This window comes from Panthera uncia, assembly GCF_023721935.1.
Source record: "Panthera uncia isolate 11264 chromosome B2 unlocalized genomic scaffold, Puncia_PCG_1.0 HiC_scaffold_24, whole genome shotgun sequence".
Lineage (NCBI taxonomy): Eukaryota > Metazoa > Chordata > Mammalia > Carnivora > Felidae > Panthera > Panthera uncia.
Genome location: NW_026057580.1, coordinates 20,306,772 through 20,326,405, shown reverse-complemented (window position 1 = coordinate 20,326,405; position 19,634 = coordinate 20,306,772). Strand labels below are relative to the sequence as shown.

The following is a 19,634-nucleotide window of genomic DNA, read 5'->3' as shown; positions in this document are numbered from 1 at the left end:
TAAACCTTCCTCTCAACTTTTAAAATACAGTCTTTGAATCCATAAAAGTGAATATTTCAAACATTTTCTAGTCCCCATTTTAAACTGACCCTCTTGCGATGTGTTTGTACAACCCCCCATTCCCTTGTTTAGTTCAACTGGCTTCAGTTTTGCCAACTTTGTGATGAATTTGGACTAGACACCAGAAGCTTATGTAAGACACTTGGGTAGCACAGAAGTTCAGGTATTTAAGAATTAACAAAGAAATCCATCTAGGAACTCCATGTAGCAGACAAGACATATGCTTTCTTGATATGAAGATTATAGGAAAGCTTCAGTAGAGTGGTTTTTTGTTTGTTTGGTTTTTGCCAAAATGCAGGTTGACAGAGTCTTTTGAATGATAAGTAATTCTGGTGTTCTGATGTTTTTTCATCCACCGGTTGAAAAGCAATGCATTCTTTTTTTCCTTATTCCTATAACCCAAAACTGAAAATTCCACATGGCCATATATTAAGTAAAGTGTTCATACATTTCCATTTATAAGGCACAAAATCCACAAATCTCTCAGAGAAAGGAAGAAAACAAAGACGTGAAGGTAACAAAATAACCTAGTAACAGAAAAATTTCATCAAACTGGCCTGAAAACAAAGCAGTTTCCTTTGTAGTAAACAGAGACCTTATCCTGATAGGAAACATGGCCTCTGAGAATACTCCCATGGCTCCTCTGTCAACACAGCCCCCTTCACAGGATTAGTACATAAATCGGTCCTCAGAGAAGGCTGTGCGGCCAGAACACATCAATCGCAAGTACCGCTTATCCCATAGAAGCTACTGGGCAAAAGAAAATTCTAGCTACAGAGTACCTGGTTCACCATTCTTACCCAAAGGAACCTTCAGGCATTAACCCACAGTGAGCACACATGTTCATCTGTCCTGGGGCTTGATTATTTTAAGGATTCAGGTCTAAGTTGAGGTGGTTATCCACCTGCTGGAGGACCTTAAACTAGGGTAGTTATGTGGGTCCTTTTTGTCGTGGCATATAGTTAAGAGGCCAGACCCTGGATTCCTCTTGAAATAATCGAGTCCCTACAGGGACCCTCAGAACTACTTCACTCTATTAGTTTTTGTTTTGTTTTGTTTTTTTAACATGTTGGCCCAAATCTGGAGATTCCCTAGCACAAGCCCCAGATTTTCTGGCCTGTAAGGCAGCCCTAATAGATTTCAAGTACTGCAGTCTACAGGTATAAAACAGAAGTGTCCTATGACACAAAACAGTATCCATGCTTACTGGCTGGGTCTCCTGATGGCTCTTGACACTGCACTTTCTAGTACCATTTACATTATTATTATTATTATATGAGAATAAGCTTTCTGAATGTCCACATGGATCCAAGCATTTCCTGGAAATATGACTCCTTCATATTCCTCTATATTACCATGCAAGGTACAGATGGGAGTGACAACACTGCAGAGAAAACAGCCAGGCAGACATCATCCTGAGAAAAGAGTCAGTGGCAGAGTAGGGCAAGAGAGAAGGGACCAGAAATCAGATGAACAGAGTAATTCATTATGTCTAAGGGTTTCACGGAGTCATTTTGAAGATTCTGACTTCTCCACCCTGGACAATCTGAAATCCAAATGAAATCGAGTTCTTGGCTCAATTTATTCAATTACCAAAAACCAACATAGTAGGATGGCCATTCCAATACGGTGTGGACCAGCCACACACTTACTTTCCAGTCTCAACTTTTTTATCCCTTCAGCTCCAGGACTTGCCCCTCGAGGCCAAAGTCAGAATTCCCCTACGTTTTCGGGCAGAAAGATCACCCTTAATTTAGTGTCCCATGAATCTTAGCCAAGGTCCCTTCCCTTCCTGTATCTTGTAAGGCTATGACACAAAGGAAAAAGTAATACTCCTTTTATTAGCAACAACTATAACAACAAAATTCTCGAATCCTTTGGCTTTCCAATGCCACGGCATATCCTTGGAAATATGTATTAATTTAAAAGCAACTCTTAAAAGACAAAAAGTCAACTCCTAATGTTGTACTGGGTTTTTCCCCAAATCACGACAGGCTGCCTCCACATCTCACTCCACCTGCCAGCCTCAAGAATCTTTCTTTGTCAGCCTGTCCTTGACTTTGTGCCTCAGGAGGGCTGCGGTGGCAGCGCTGCAAGCCGCCAAGAAGAAGAAAGACAGACAAGCCGTGTAGACAGACAGGGGGCCATGGCGCTGCTGAAAGATCTCCTGCCGCCCCTGGTAGTCCAGGAGGATGGCCTCCAGCTGGGAGAGCGTACAGATGGCCAGGAAGGCGTGGAAGATCTGATGCCCGTGGCCCACAATGTCACAGGAACCTGGGAAGTACTTCTCAGGAACCGGGCAGGAGAAGAAATAGGCGCTGACCAGGAAGAAGAGGATCTGGAGAGTATGGTACCAGGCTGCCTGCTCCTGGCAGCCAGCCAAGTGGCACAGGGCCACGCGGTGTGCCACGGGGCTGATGTCTAGGACGAAGGCCAGCCCTGCCGGCACCACTTGACAGATCTTCCTCATGACTGGGTAAGGCCTGCGGTAGCGATACTTGGCATAGCAACAGCCGGCGCAAGATAACCAGCCACAGAAGGCAGCTGCTGGCAAGAAGAAGAGCCAGAACAGCTCGTACCAGGCCTGGTCGGAACTGTAGAAGAAGTGAGCCAAGGCACTGCCATACTGGTAGACGCTCACGCCCACGTAGTCCACGAAGTAGAAGGTGTAGTGCGAGAGCTCCGACTTGGACTGCAGCAGGTGGGCCAGAAGGCTGCACGTGAGGTAAGTGATGGAGGACAGGATAAAGAGGAGCAGGGGCAGCGAGCGGGTGGAGGCCCACGGCAAGGCCTCGGCCTCAGCGAAGGCCCAGAATCGCAAGAGGACGGCCAGGGCGGCCAGCAGGTGGGTCCAGACGTTGACCACCTCGTTGTGCTTCTGAAAGAGGCTGAAGAAGTAGTAGCGCCACTCGTGGCCCGTAGGGCGGTAGCCGGTGTGGATGTAGGGCTCCCGGAAGAGCTGGGGCACGTCCGTCTCGGGGACGGTGCAGGGCATCTTGGGAAGGCCGTCCTCCAGGAGCTTGGGCAGGCGGCGCAGCTGCTGCCCGCTCACCGACAGGGTGCTCAGGCGCTCCAAGATGGCGGTCGTCATGGCGGCCGGCGGGGCGGCAACCTGCAGAGAACAGAGGAAAGTCGGCAAACCGAGAGACAGGCGGACGGGGCAGAGGCGGCGAGGGCCGTGGGGTTGCTTAGGGCTTCGAGTGCGTTAGGGGAGCCGGGGAGCGGCAGACAGCTTCTTTGAGCCTCATTTTTGTTTCATCGGTACGTAATCGAGTTGGACTAAGACACCCCCCCCCCCTTACCACCCTAAGATTGGGGTTTCGTCTCTACTACCCACTACCGGTGTGAAGGCACATCTTGTAAGATAGGGCTGTTAACCAGCCTGTTTTAATGATATCAGGAAGGTACGTAAGGGTACCTTTAGAGGTACTTTGAAGTTTCCCAGATGTTATTAAAATGTAGTTACCACACAGGCTTTAATAGTATGAGACATTATATTGAAATATTAAAAATTATAAATATTGATGTTACTAATGACAGCTTACATTTCTTGACCACCTGATCTTAAAATATTCACTAATTTCACCAGTAACTTGAAAATCTGAGATAAGCAGTAGAAACTTGAACTTCAGAGTAAAGATAGGCAAATGAGTCATCAATTTGGTTGGTAAAGACCAATACATATTCTGGGAAATACTTTAACAGTTAAAAAAAATTAACACCTGGCCTAAATTCAGCATAAAAATCTAACTGTAAAAGTTGGGGGGGGGGTGTTTTTTGTTTTGTTTTATTTTTAAATTATGCTCTTTTTTTGTTTTCTTTTTAAATTAAATTGGAAAGTAAGTCGTTTTGCATTTGCTCTCCTGGGCACCTAAATCTGTACCCAATGAATTTTAGACCTCAAAAATGTTTAACTTACACTTGGAATTTTTTTTACATGACAGATGAGCCAGAGGAGCATAGCAATTATTTCACAAAATATATCACAAAAGAGCTGCAAAATTTCATGTGAATTTTTTTGGTAAAGAAATGGATTTTCAGCATGTATACAGCTACCTTCTGTACTTCATATTTTCTAACCTCTTTTCCTCAGACCAGTTCAAAATCTGATTGATTTATTGAAATGGCTCCTTTCCTTCAGAGCCCTTCTGCTGGGAGAGATACAGCAAGTGCTTCTCAAAGTATTACTAATTTTAGTGAAGAAAATGTAATCTTCCGACTCACGTTTCTTAATCAATATTGAAAAAGAAAAAAATTAGATAATGATCTAAAATAGGGCATGAAAATTAATAAAATGTAAAAAAAAAAAAAGCTTAGGGAGACGTGGAGTCAATCCTTGGTTTGGGGCTACTTTCTGGGTAACTTAGGGCAAGTTATAGAGCTGTCCAGGCTTCAGTGTCTTCATCTGTAAAATAGGAGTAATAATTCTGCATACCATATGGATAGTTGTGATGGTTAAATGAGAAACTCTAAAATATAAAATGCTTACTAAGGATTATGGAGTCAGAAGGACAAAAAGAGGGAGAGTGGGAGAGAGGGAAAAAACAGTCATCAGAATACCTTAATTCATTAAAAAAAAAAAAAGAAAAGAAAAGAAGGGGCGCCTGGGTGGCTCAGTTGGTTGAGCGTCCGACTTCGGCTCAGGTCATGATCTCGCGGTCCGTGTTCGAGCCCCGCGTCGGGCTCTGTGCTGACCGCTCAGAGCCTGGAGCCTGTTTCAGATTCTGTGTCTCCCTCTCTCTCTGACCCTCCCCTGTTCATGCTCGGTCTCTCTCTGTCTCAAAAATAAATAAACGTTAAAAAAAATTAAAAAAGAAAAGAAAAAGAAAGAAAGAAAGAAAGAAAGAAAGAAAGAAAGAAAGAAAAAGAAAACAAAAGAAAAAGCTAAGCAGTGCTTCTGCTGTCAGCCAGCAGGAGGATCCGAGAGCCTGAGTTAAGACTCCTTCAACTAAACTCCAGTGGCAGTTGGTGACAGCACAGCAGGGGTAAAGGAGAGGGACAGGGAATGGTGGGAACAGATGGAGTATGCCAGCCCTAGGATCAAGTGGACGCACTGCATGGCTGGGCCTAGGACATGGGGCAATGTTTCAAGTTGTCTGGTAGCTATTGGCTGAGAAGTATGTGGCCTGGGGGACCTGGGCTTTGTTGAAGCTCTGGGGAATTAATGGGGAATTAAAGAGCTCTAGTCTTTAGATACAGGCTTCTTCCATCTCTTGTGAAGTAGAGAGAAAAATCAGAAATATTGGTCTGATTTTGTGGTTGGGAAAAGGTGAGTCACTGGGGATATGAGCTGTAGAATTGCTCCACCTTAGCATTGCTGTCTAAGATCAAGGGTGTTTCCATCATCCCTGGGCACCCAAACCAATTGGAGACAATTCCACATCTAAAGTTAAATAACACATGTCTGTACAATTTCTGCCCATCATTGTCTTCTCAAAATAGGATGTCTGGGACAATAGGTTCTTATAAATCAAACAAAGCAAGTGAATTTCTAAAGACCGAAAACTCAGGTTTTGATTGTCTAATGGTTGGAACTCAACACAGTTTAGACATGGGAACCAACTGGCATCTGTCCATTCTGAGGCCATGATCTGACAGATCATGATACTGCTTTATTGTCAGTTTCTAGAAAACCCTGTCTGCAGAGCTCTGACCCCAAGTGTTCCTCCAGTCCTCATACCACTAACCTAACTTCATGGCTTTATGTTGAGTTCTTTTCAGAAAATTATTTCTAGTTCTCTCTTACAGAAAATAAACTAGGAAAGGTTTTAGAACTAAGAAGTACAAGACCTAACGGTTTTAACTTTAACTTCAAAGGAAAGGATGCACAGGGGGAAAAAATGGCAGAATCATTATTTCCCTTGCAAATGAGAGCTTCTTTTCCAAGGATCTTTAATTATTTTTAATGTTTATTTTTGAGAGAGAGAGAGAGAGAAAGAGCAAGTGGGTGAGGGGAAGACAGAGAGGGAGACAGAATCTGATGCAGGCTCCAGGCTCTGAGCTGTCAGCACAGAGCCCTATGGGGGGCTCAAACTCACGAACTGTGAGATCATGACCTGAGCCGAAGTTGGATGCTTAACCGACTGAGCCACTCAGGTGCTCCTCCAAGGATCTTTAAAGTGCTGCCACACCAGCCTCAGGGTCTCCTTAATAACCCCATCCTCTGGAGTGTGTAGCCCAACACCCACAGAGAGACCTGGTAGTTGCAGGGACACTACCACAATGGCCTCTGACTCAAGATATGATGTCTTATCTGTCAGTAATGAGGGTGCTGCAAAGATCTAGGTCATCTATGTGTGGGTGAAGAGGATCTAAATTTTTACACTTTGGAAGTGAAAAATGAAAAATTCTAAACTAACAGTCAGAAAGAGAGGGGATTATTTCTTTGTCCTTTGCTTAGCAACTGCCCCTTCCCCTGCCATAAAATTCTCCCTTCAACAGAGAGCAGCCACAGCAATGGTAACAAAGTATAATTTTTAAAATCAGCATTAACTTCAGAAGCCCTGTCAAGTGGAGTCCCCCATAGTTTACCCCCATAGACAGGATTTACCTTCACTGTTCCAGAGTGTGCAGTACTTCCAGAAATAGTCTTCAAAGGGCCAACTAGAAAGTTTGAGAATCTTTCTTGGAGGAAATCACCTGTTGGCATCATGATACTGGTGCAGGCACATACCTCCAGCCTTTCCAGTCCCAGCTCTGACTAAAGCTCAGACTAAGGGTGCCTCCCTCATTCCTGGCCTCGTCCCCATGACTTCTCCCTGAGCTAATATGGCCATCGGCTGACCAAGATGCTACCTTAGAATGATCTCTTCGGCACAGGGTATGCTCCAGCTCCTCTGCTGAAACAGCTGAAATGGAATCTTCCTGAAGAATCCTCATAAACTGGCTAAACTCAAGTCATATTTTGATCATGTGCAGAGCTCTGGAGGAGCTCTGTTGATCACCTGCTCAACAATACTGCAGACTACAAAGGCCACAAAGGAAGAATACAATAAGACCCCTTTCCCCAAGCAGCCTACAAGAAGATTCAAACTTCATGAATCTATAGCCAACATCACTGGACTGTATATAATTATTAAGTAGACTGAAATACAAACAGGTCTCCAGAGCGGAGCTCACTCGGGGCACACTGGGACTTAAACAAGTAAAGGGGTGAGGAGCGGGGCATTTCAGGAAGGGGGCAAAAGGGAATTCCCAGGAAGGGAATGCTGTGGCTTCTTTGTGGGCCCATAAACAGAGGGGCTGTTGGGGAGTAATCAAGAAGCGAGTGGGGTAGGTGCCACAGCATTACTGAAAGGAGTTTAGATTTGATGTTGCAGAAAGAAGATGGGAGTTCATGTCTCATCCTTGAAGCTTTAAGCCTGTTTGATCCTCATCTCACCTGAGCTGTGGGGATTCATGCTGCTGACCAATGCCCCTCTCTCAGCCTTAGTGATGCTACCCTCTCTGGTCTTGCCTGTTTTCTTCTCCCACCACCCCTGTCAACTCTGGTGTTTCCAGGGGTCTGCCATCTGCCCCTTTTCTACCTCCACGGTCCCTCTGGTGCGGGTACTTCTCCCACACCCTTGGCTTTAGCTAGCACCTGTACCAGATGATTCCCACACATATACCTGTAGCCAGATCTTTCCTGAAATTTGGATTCAAATATCCAGTGGCTCTGGATTTGTCCAACTGACTATCCCATGGGCACTTCAAGCTCAACATCTTCAAACTTGTCCTTCAACCCAGATTTGACCCTTCCCCTACATCTAATCAGTCATCTAGGCCTGTTGGTTTTATCTCACCATTTCTGGAATCCATGCATTCTTTCCATTTCTACTGCTCTCCACTCAAGCCTTCAAAATGAACTGATGCAGAGGATAAAAACAGCAGTGTCATAACTGACCTTCCTTCCTTAAGTGATGGTTCCCCTGCCTCATGTCCGCCACACCCTCTCTTCTCTGAACCACTTCAGGGTGATAGTTTAAAAACGGAAATCTGAATACCACTCCCCTCCCCATGGCCCCCAGGAGCTCACCATTGCTTGTTTACAACACAGACTTTAAGCCCTTACCAGTCCTACTTCTGTTGACCACTTTCCTCTCAATCCACACCTCCAGGCCACTTTAATGGCCTGGATCACAATCCTGGGAGTTTTTCAAAAGTGCCACACTCTTTATTTCCACACATGATGACAAGCCTCCAGTCAGTCCAGCAACCCAGCTCATCAACATTCTGCCCAGGAGCCAGCTCCACCAGGAAGCCTCTCCTACCCCCCAGACTGGGTTTTAGGGCTCTTCCCAGCACACTTCTGTCCTGGAGTCCTTATCATTGGTTTACTCTGCTCACTCCCCTATTTGTGGCCAGCTCTGTTAGTGTGCAAGTTCCCATGTCTAAAATCGTACTCAGCATATAAAATTATACACCTAATCATTATTTACTGAATAAATAGTACTTTAGGCCCAGACATATGGCACCAATTTCCTTCTGTTCAGCAAGGTCAAGGGAAAAAAGAAATAATGGTTTGGGAATCAGAGGATCTGGCTGTTCCATATTTGCTCTACTCAATTAGCTGTGTGTTAATGCCTATGACATTAAACTATTCAGTGTAACTTTCTCCATTAAAAAAAGGTAGGTGGGAGGTAATTTCCTGTCTTTCCATTTTTGAGGATAAAAAGAGGATAATAATAATAAAATGTGCAGTAGTTGAATAGTGCTTTGAAGAGACAAAACATGCACATTAAAGCACTAGTAATATTTAAAGAACTCACAAAAGGATTATAACTTGGTAATATATATATATATATATATATATTTTTTTTTTTTTTTTGCCTTATATCAGATGTTAATGCAGTCTTTGAAAACTGAAAAGACATTTAAAGTTTTTGGTTCATTTCTGGGAATCCTTATAACACCTTCCCCAACTGCTTTATAAAGAGTTTTAATTAGACTCAGGTTATAATAGAATTGGAATTTAAAGTTCTATTTTAATATGAACTGTTATTTAACTCTATTTTAATAATGAGTATGGTACCTGTGCCATGAATTCAGGTAATGTTTATATAAGAAAGTGTTAAAAATATTACATTACATTTTGGTTTATGTAGGGGTCCAGTCTTAAAGTTCTATTTCAGGTGCTCCTTTAAACTGTTTAGAAAAATTAAAGATAATTACTATAAGGCAGAATAGAATTTTCTAGCAATATGTTGCTATGTTCATAGCAATAAGTTGACATTTTAGTCAAGAATTGTATATTTACATTTTCTTTTAAAAAAGAAATCACAAAGTATGCATTTTTTTAAATGTTTATTTTTTTTGAGAGAGAGACACACACACAATGTGAGCAAAGGAAGGACAGAGAGAGAGAGGGAGACACAGAATCTGCACAGGCTCCAGGCTCTGAGCCATCAGCACAGAGCCCAATGAGGGGCTCAAACCCATGAACCATGAGATCGTGACCAGAGTAGAAGTCAGACGGTTAACTGACTGAGCCACTCAGGTGCCCCTCAAAGTATGCATTTTTAAGGTTTGGTTTTGTTTACCTAGTTTTGATGAATGAAAACTACCCAGAATGCATTTCCTTTTCAGTAATTTAATTTTTTTATTTTAATTTTTTTTTTTAGTAACTTAATTTTTTTTTAAAGGAAAGATGTTTTACAGTTGTTGTTTTAAGTTTATTTATTTATTTTGAGGAGAGAGAGAGAGCGAGGTAGGAGCAGAATCCCAAGCAGGATGTGTGCTGTTAGCACAGGGTCCAACTCAGGCCTTGATCCCACAAACCATGAGATCATGACCTGAGCCAAAACTAAGAATCAGACGCTCAACCAACTGAGCCACCCAGGCACCCCTCAGTAACTTTAAATAAAACAATGAAATGACCTGTTTCTGTGTTGCGGTCCTCTGGAAACATAGTGCAAACAATGTCCATAAATAACCATTTAACATAAATAAATAAAGTGTCCATAAATAACTATTTAACTTTCAGATAGAAGCCGTGTGGATGAGTAGTGCAGCGCCTGGACCTGTCTCCAGTCTCCTAGTAACCAATTTAACCACTTATACCAGGTATGCCCATGCCCTCACTGCTCCTTGTAACCTCTTCCACGTGCTGGGTTCCCTCTCTGGAGGGGCTTAGAAGTGGCATGACCATTGTCCTACTTTGGGTCCTCATTATCTCCCACAGGTACCTCTTTGGGATATAGAAGGCCTTCCCTCTGGTCCCTACCTGTGTATCTCCATGACTAGTTCCAACCGTCCCCTGACCCTGCCACTTTTATTTTGTGTTCCAGTAATTCTGCCATCCTTTCAGGCCTTTGTACACAAGCACAAAGGCATGGAGTGCCCAGAGCACTGATGCCTATGGCCAAGTTCAGATTTCCCCTGTGAAACCTTCCCTTCAGGCACTCCTTTGCCTCTGCTACCCCTGCACTACCCTCCACTATAAGCCTCTCCTTTCTGTATAAATACAGTGTCCTGGTTTACATTACAAGCATACCTTGTTTTGTTGTGCTTTGCTTTATTGTGCTTTGCAGATATTGCATTTTTTTAAGATTTTATTTTTAAGTAATCCCTACACCCAACTTGGGGGCTCAAATCACAACCCCAAGATTAAGAGTCATATGCTCCACCAACCCAACCAATCAGGCACCCCTGCATTTTTTTAAAAGTATGCTCTATGCCCAACATGGGTGTTGAACTCATGACCCCAAGATCAAGAGTTACATGCTCTACTGACTGAGCCAGCCACGTGCCCCCAGTTACTGCACTTTTTATAGACTGAAAGTTTGTGGCAGTACTGCATACAGTAAGTCTATCAGAGCCATTTTTCCAACAGCATTTGTTCTCTTCATGTCTCTATCCCATTTAGTTAATTCTTGTAATATTTCAAGTTTTTTTTTTTCATTATCATGTTTGTTATGCTGATATGTGATCAGTGATCTTTGTTGTTACTATTGTAATTGTTTGGGAGTGCCATGAACTGTGGCCATTTAACAATGCAGACATAATCATTGTGTTTGTTGATTGCTCCACTGACCAGCCAATCCCTGGTCTCTCTTCCCTTCCTCAGGCCTCTCTATTCCCTGAGACACAACAATACTGAAATAAGACCAATTAACAACACTACAATGGCGTCTCAGTAGTATTCAAGTGAAAGGAGGAGTCACACCTCTCTCACTTTAAATCAAAAGCTAGAAATGATTAAGCTTAGTGAGGAAGACATGTTGAAAGCCAAGATAGGCCCAAGTTGTGAATGTAAAGGGGAAGTTCTTGAAGGAAATCAAAAGTCCTACTTCAGTGAACACGCGCATTATTAGAAAGTGAAACAGCCTTATTGCTGAGCTGAAGAAAATTTTAGCAGTCTGGATAGAAGATTAAACCAGCCACAATGTTCCCATAAGCCAAAGCCTAATCCAGAGCAAGGTCCTAACTCTCTCCAATTTTGTGAAGGCAGAGAGAGGTGAGGAAGCTGAAGAAGAAAAGTTTGAAGCCAGGTGAGGTTGATTCATGAGGTTTCAGGAAAGAAGGCATCTCCATAACAGGCACAAGGTGAAGCAGGAAGTGATGTAGAAGCTGCAGCAAGTTACCCAGAAAATCGAGCTAAGAGAATTCATGAAGGTGGCTACACTAAATAACAAATTTTCAGTATAGATGAAACAGCCTTCTATTGGAAGGAAATGCCATCTAGGATGTTCACAGCTACAGAGAAGTCACTGCCTGGCTTCAAAGCTTCCAAGGACAGGCTGACTCTCCTATTGCAGAGTAATGCAGCTGGTGATTTTAAGTTGAAGCCAGTGCTCACTGACCACTCCAAAAATCCTAACGCCCTTAAGAATTATGCTCAATCTACTTGCTCTGTGCTCTACAAATGCAATAACAAAGCCTGGATGATAGCACATGTTTATAATATAGTTTACTGACTATTTTAAGCCCACTGTTGAGAACTACTCTCAAAAAAAAAAAAAAAAGATTCCTTTCAAAATATTGCTGTTTATTGACAAAGTACCATCACCCAAGAGCTCTGATGGAGGTGTACAACAAGTTGATGTTGTTCTCATGTCTGCTAAAACAACATCCATTCTGCAGCCATGGATCAAGGAGTAATTTCAACTCTCAAGTCTTATTATTTAATTCATAATTAAATTCTATAGTTTATAAATTAAATTATAAAATTTATAATATGAATTAAGTCAAATGTTATTCAATTCACATTTCATAAGGCTATAGCTGCCATAGGCAATGATTCCTCTGATGGCTCTGGGCAAAGTAAACTGAAAACCTCCTGGCAAGAATTCATGACTCTAGACGTCCTTGAGCACATTCATGGGCAGAGGTCAAAATACCAACATTAACAGAAGTTTGGAAGCAGTGGATTCCAACCCTCAGGGAGGACATTGAGGGGTTCAATACTTCCATGGAGGAAGTAAGTGCAGAAGTGGTGGAAACAGCAAGAGAATTAGGACTGGAAGTGGAGCCTGAGGATGTGCCTGAATTGCTGCAAGCTCTGATGAAACTCAAGTGGATGAAGAGCTGCTGCTTCTTATGGATGAGCACTGAAAGTCGTTTCCTGAGATGGAATCTACTCCTGGTGAAGATGCTGGGAAGACCGTTGAAATGACAATAAAGGATTTAGAATATTATATAAACTTAGTTGATAAAGCGGTGGTGGTGTTCGAGAGGAGGATGGAATCCCAATTTTGAAAGAAGTTCTACTGTGGGAAAACACTATCAAACAGTATCACATGCTACAGAGAAATTGTTCATAAAGAAAGAGTCCACTGATGAAGCAAACTTCACTGTCTTATTTTAAGAAATGGCCACAGGCACCCCAACTTCAGCAACTACCACCCTGACCAGCCAGCAGCCATCAACATCGAGGCAAGACCCCTTACAGCAAAAATATTATAACTCAGTGAAAGCTCAGATGATGGTTAGCATTTTTTAGCAATAAAGTATTTTTAAATTAAGGTATATACATTGTTTTTTAAAGACGTAATGCTATTATACGCTTCATAGACTATAGTATAGTATAAACATAACTTTTATATGCACTAGGTAACCAAAAAATTCATTTGGCTCGCTTTATTATAATACTTGCTTTACTTTGGTGGTGTGGAACTGAACCTGCAATGTCTTTGAGGTGTGCTTATGTATTCTCTGTCCACTAAACTATAAGGTCCTTTGAGGGCTTGAAAATCTTTTATCACCTCCCACTGTGCCTAGCACATAGGAGATGTTCCTATTAGTTGTTGTTGAATAAATGACTGAATGGAGTGAAAATGTCATAATAATAATAACAACAACAACGAAAATAACAAACACATGGTGTTTATCACATGCCCAACAGTGTTCTAGGCACTTTGCAAATATTAGCTCATTTAAACTTCCTAACAGCTATCGGGCATTAGTATTATTATTGTCATCATATCCATTTTACAGTTGATGAAACAGAAACACAGAGAGGTTAAGCAACTTGCCCAAGGCTACACAATAAGTCCCAGAGCCAGCAGGTAACCCGAAGCAGTTGCCCCTAGGCTCTTAACCACTATGCCCTCAAAAACTGTGCTCTAAAACCAAACCCAAATATGATGATATGCAACTTCAGATATGCTGCTGTAAAACTGCTTTGCTCCGTTAACAAAGATAATTTGTAGCTGGCCTTACAAAAGCAATCCGTATCAAAAAACTCAGTTATTTGCCATTGAGTGTATTTGTAAATCATATTCCAATACTGTCCAAGAGAAGAAAATGTGATTTCCATAAAATCTTACTGAAATCGATCAGATGATCCAAGTGGGTCTGTAACCCAGATAAAAGTGATCCTAAACCCAATGGGTTTCTTTCATCTTAGAGACATGTCATTTGTTATGGCTGGCTTTGCAGAACTGGTGTGGTGAGACATTCCAATCACAAACCTAATGACTGAAGTCATTTATCAGCCTGTTGGGGGAAAGCATACTAACATTGAGACCAGTCACTGAATTCTGCTACATCTGTAGCATGCTATCTAAAAGGTCTTTTCCATGATTAGCAAATTAGAGAATTAAGTGAAAAGTTCCATATTTGGCAAACGGACATAGTTTGCTACTGATGACATTTTATCTGGAGGCCAAATAGAAGTGCTCCAAAGCAGTGATATTCCCTGGTCTGTTACAAGGACCCTAGTTTAATGGACCACAAGCTTAGAATAGCTGATTCCCTGGAAAAGCATCAGATGAGGAATTTAAAATCCCGATTTCTAGTTCCAGCTTATGGGACCTTAGGCAAGTCACTCAACCTCTCTATACTTGGTGTCCTTGTCCATAAAATGGAGTTATAATCTCTACAAGCTGTAAAATTCTGCAATTCATCTGGGCTGTGTTTTGCTTTGTATAAAAGATCAAGCAGTATGCTGAAATCACCAAAGAACAGATCCTGTGACATCACCTCATGTCACTGTTGGGGGGTGGCTCACACAGATGGCAGGAAGGTGGCCTGCTGGTTGTTGGACAGAGAACAAAAGAGCAGCGATTTCCATCAAAGAGAGCAGAAGAAATGCTTCCAGAGTCCATAGAAGCCAAGCATCACACATCACTGCATAACTATAAATGGCTGGGAAGAAACAACAGCCAAAACGCCAACTTGGGGTCAATTAACAAGGACTGGAACCTTCTCTGAGCAGCCTTTGGCACAACAGAGACAGACACGAAGTTTCAAACAGCCTCAAACAACCTCAGGATCTCCAGTCATTCATCAAGTGAGAGGCTGCTGGGCCTATATCGATCTTTGTTTTTTGTTGTTGTTTTTTTTAAGTTTATTTATTTTGAGAGAGGGAGAGTATGCACGTGCACGTGCGCGCACGCACACACACACACACACACACACACACACACACACATATTGGAGAGGGGCAGAGGGAGAGAGAATCCCAAGCAGGCTTGGCGCCATCAGGGCAGAGCCTCCTTTGGGTCTTGATCCCACAACCGTGAGAATATGACCCGATCTGAAACCAAGAGTTGGATGCTCAACCGACTGAGCCATCCAAGAGCCCCTCACATTGATCTCTGTAGCCACATCTGACAAATATCGTATCAGTGTTTATAAAGTCATATTTTAAAGAGTGGGACTACCAGAAGAATCCTGCTATTTAGCAGAGATAATTTGGACATGAAGTCAGATTCACCAATGGTCAATGCATATTTTCTCCATATTTAAGAAAACCTAACATATAAATAACATCTCAATATCCAAAAATGGGAGATCTGATTTCATAAATTATGATAAATCTATACAATAGAATACTATGCACCTATTAAAATAATTATGTAGATATTTACATATATTGTTATAGAAAGATATATGTGTTTTTGTTTGTGTTTTCACTGTAGTCTCCCCTACACTTAGATAGGGTCTGACTAGTACATTATGAATGCTCAACAGGGATTTGCTGAATATTAAAATGAACAGAAGACATTGTTACAAGGGAGAAGCAAATTAAATGAATGTGTCCCATTTTTTTAAACATATGCATGTGGCACAGAATAAGCATGGGATCGTGAATAATCAAAACATTAATACAGACATTGTTACATGGTGGGATTGTGAGGAATTTATTTTTTTCTAGGGTAGATACTATCATTACAATACTTTTTAAAAATAAACATTTACTACTTTTGTAACTGAAAAATGGTTATTGCTACTCTACAAATAGGAATATTTGACATAAATATGTAAAACTTGGTAAAACATGATTAATGAGTACAATGGATTTTAAGACACTCTCCCTCAACTCCCCCCACCAAAAAAGGCCACCCCAGCATTATGAAGAAATACATATTTATTTGCATTATTCTATGGATTTTGAGCTCAACTAGTTAGCATATCATACTAATTATTATTAGAAGCAACCTATCTATACTTGCCATAATGTAAGCCAATGGTCATGGGAGTTGTGAAGGGGAAAAAAAATATGTAACATCTGCCATTAAGGCAACAATCCTGTTCTCTTAGATTGGGAAAGTCAATATATGCAATATTGTCAAAAGACTTTCTCACAGCACACAAACCCAAATGGCCTTAAAAATCCAGTCAATCCCTGACCACCTGGGCTTCTGGCATGGCTGAACCCTGCCTATAAAAAGAGTGAGGTGCTCCTGTGTCACAGATACACCAGAAACACATGTCACCTTCTAGGCTCAGTGACCTTTCCAATTCTGAATCTCTTCCTCTGTGGATCCCCATAATATTGATAGGAGAAAGAAAAGATGACCTTAGTTTGCTGTGGTGCTCTGGGAAAGGATGAGCAGAGGGTATTTCCTCTGAGTGCCTTTCTTTCTCCAGCTGGAACCCTCAGGCTGGGATTCCTGCATTTTCTTTATTGTTACTTCATATGCTTCCCACATCTCAGGTAGTCTCACTTGAACAGGTACTGTTTTCAAAATGCATCATTACAGACACAGAATGTACCTTCCACAGGCAATAAATAGTATCTGCATTTAATTCCACTGGCAGGATTTAGAGGCGCTGGGAACAGTTTAGAACACATTGAGCAGTCCAAAGTCAATCAACAGGTTAGCTGGGCATGATGATTGCTTTTCTTCAGAGACTTCTTGTTTGGGTAAAGGTAAGCTGTGCTGTCTGAAATGCCTGCTAATTAATGCCTAGGGACAGGAGTCCCCCGAGACTTTCCGTAAGAGTGTAACTACAGGCTTCATTAGGTATGGTCTGGCACAGTAACACAGCCTCTAGCTTGGTCCAGCCTGTTGCCTGCAAGAAGCTTCATCACCCACCTGCAGTCCTGCTGGGACTGGGGCCAACCCAGGTGAACCCTGAAGAGAGCTGCAGATTCCACTGGCAGGAAATCAATCTGGGAAATGTACTTTCCATAGCAGAAGAATCTGATAACAAATTAAGCCCAGGTTGGAGCCGATGTAAGGTATGCGGTTTCCCTAGCAATGAAAAGTTAACCCTTTTGCAGCTGATGCAGTACACTCTCCTGGTAGTCCCAAGACCTGCACTTTTTATTTGCTCCTAAGAGTCAAGCAAACCACTTCATTCTCAGTTTCTCTTCAGATATCCTCAAGCCCTTAATTCAATTCCACATTGGTCATGAAGCCTTCCTTCTCCAGGCCACCTTGATTTCTTTTCTCCCTGAACACTTACCTACCTATTCCACACATTTGGTAAGCAGAACATCCAGACTCGAGCACCATATCACTGTGTGTGTAGAAAGCCTTGTCTCTCCTGTGGATTGGGTTGCAAGCTTCTTGAGACAGGAACACTGACTTACTCATCCTTTATCTCTCCTATCAGCAACTATCAGAGTTAAAGGTGCCCCAGAATGCATCAATAGATAATTATTCAAGGACAAAGTGAAATAAGATTCCCCTCTGGCCATTTGCTTCTAAAGGTAAAACCAGTGAGATCTTCGATAATGAAAATGTGAGCATTTTTCAAAAGGAAACAACATTTGAGTTGGATGTGTTTATCTGTGTGTGGTTCATCTACGTGGTAGGTATCCATAACAGTGTTTAAACTGTTAACTGATTTCCAGTCACCAGCTCACTTTTGGTCTATCTCCTCTTACCATTAGCACTTTTGTGCCCAAGAATGCCTAAGCAAAGATGCAGGAAATAGAGACACCAGGCAGAAAAAAGATAAAGTAAAATAACATTGGAGCAGGAGTTAGCAGATTGGGAGACCTACTTTTTTATTCTTGTTGCAGAGAAGAAGACAGAACAGACTGTCCATCCTGGTTCCCTGAACAAGCTACACACTTTCCCAGTGTTAGCTGTACCCGTCTATGCCTAGCAAAGTCTGCTTCTCTCTCACATTCAGGCTCAGATATAGCCTCTTCTGTGCAGTTTAGCAACAGCCTCAAGCAGACTTAATCACATCCTGTCATACCCGCCTTAGCATTATGTTGTAATTGACTGTATACATGTCTTCCTTTACACTAAATTGTGAAATTCACTGAATTGCATGAGGACATTATTCAAGACATTAAAAAAATTTTTTTTTAGTTTCTGTTACTTGATTATGAGAATACCTGCGGCACAGATCAGTTATTTAAATGATCTATTCAAAGCCTTAAACCAAATTAGCCCTTAAGGTATGGACAGACCCCACCACTTCTGACTTCTGTGTCCCAAGAGCCAGCCACCTGTGTTTTAGATAAAGAAAGTCCCTCAAACATAAATGGAAAAAGAAGAGCTGGATGAGAAGTTGGTACCTGTGTGCCTCTGACCTGCTGATGACCAGGAATCCTGGCTCCCTGTAACATCCTAGGTGTGTTAGCCAGAGCCTCCTCTCCTGGGACATTCGGCGAGGGCTCTCTGAAGGGGACCTCTGAAGACCCCTCTCCACTTCTCAGTGTGACCTTTTCTACAATTTGTAGTAGTAATTCATAATCAATAGCTGGTCTGGTTGAAAATCATTAGTCATTCCATACAGGAGCTTCTGTTTGAAAAGTTCAGACCAATAACTATAAACTATCTCACATAGCTCCAGCTTTCCTCTCCATTATATGACAACTACCCACCTGCCTGGCCTGCAATTTCTACCAAGGTCATGATTTTTATCAGTCAGGACTGCTTTAGCTCCAAGATTTCAGATTTTGAAGTTCCTCCTTCCTGGTCACAACATCTCACTTCCACCCTCTAACACACTAGGCTCCTCATGACCTCTGGTCCCCCAACCTTTTTCCTCCCCTTTTTTTTTTTTTTAAAATTTTTTTTTTTTAACGTTTATTTATTTTTGAGACAGAGAGAGACAGAGCATGAACGGGGGAGGGTCAGAGAGAGGGAGACACAGAATCCGAAACAGGCTCCAGGCTCTGAGCGGTCAGCACAGAGCCCGACGCAGGGCTCGAACTCACGGAACGTGAGATCATGACCTGAGCCGAAGTCAGATGCTTAACCGACTGAGCCACCCAGGCGCCCCACCTTTTTCCTCCCTTAGACCACCCACCTCAGTTGGCCCCACTGCCAGCCATTTCATTTCTACCCTGGCTGCCAGCCCTCCTCACCCTGAACTCTTGCGCTGGGTCGGTCTGCCTAGCCCCACCTTGATTACACCCAATTTCTCTCTTTTCTCACCAGGTACTATGTACTGCTGGAGAAACTCATGAAACATGAGACCATTATGAATCCATGCCTTTTAATCTCAACCAAGACTTCACAATATCCATCTGGGTTGTGTGTTTAAAAATAAACTCCCGATTGGGGCGCCTGGGTGGCGCAGTCGGTTAAGCGTCCGACTTCAACCAGGTCACGATCTCGCGGTCCATGAGTTCGAGCCCCGCGTCAGGCTCTGGGCTGATGGCTTGGAGCCTGGAGCCTGTTTCCGATTCTGTGTCTCCCTCTCTCTCTGCCCCTCCCCCGTTCATGCTCTGTCTCTCTCTGTCCCAAAAATAAATAAAAAACGTTGAAAAAAAATTAAAAAAAAAAAAAATAAACTCCCAATCTAGCTAGTTTTGTGATTGGTCTGACCGATCTCCCAATCAGCTAGCCTTGAAATCCAACTGGGATGTCTCCTTTCCTCCCCCTTCCCTCAAATCAGTCATCAAACCACTTTTTCCTTTTTAGGTTGCTTGTTCCTTCTTTTCATTCCCCCATAAG

General features: G+C 42.4%; 1 protein-coding gene across 1 annotated transcript in view; it reads right to left on the bottom strand.

Annotated features, from left to right (window-relative positions):
• Positions 1-1,880: 1,880 nt before the first annotated feature.
• The window catches only part of PAQR8 (progestin and adipoQ receptor family member 8), a 40,815-nt gene continuing 23,061 nt past the window's right edge, over positions 1,881-19,634 (bottom strand). The window contains exon 2 of the mRNA XM_049653803.1: positions 1,881-3,172. Coding sequence (XP_049509760.1) covers positions 2,087-3,151 — 1,065 coding nt within the window. The 5' untranslated portion in view covers positions 3,152-3,172 and the 3' untranslated portion in view covers positions 1,881-2,086. The remainder of the gene's footprint in view (positions 3,173-19,634) is intronic.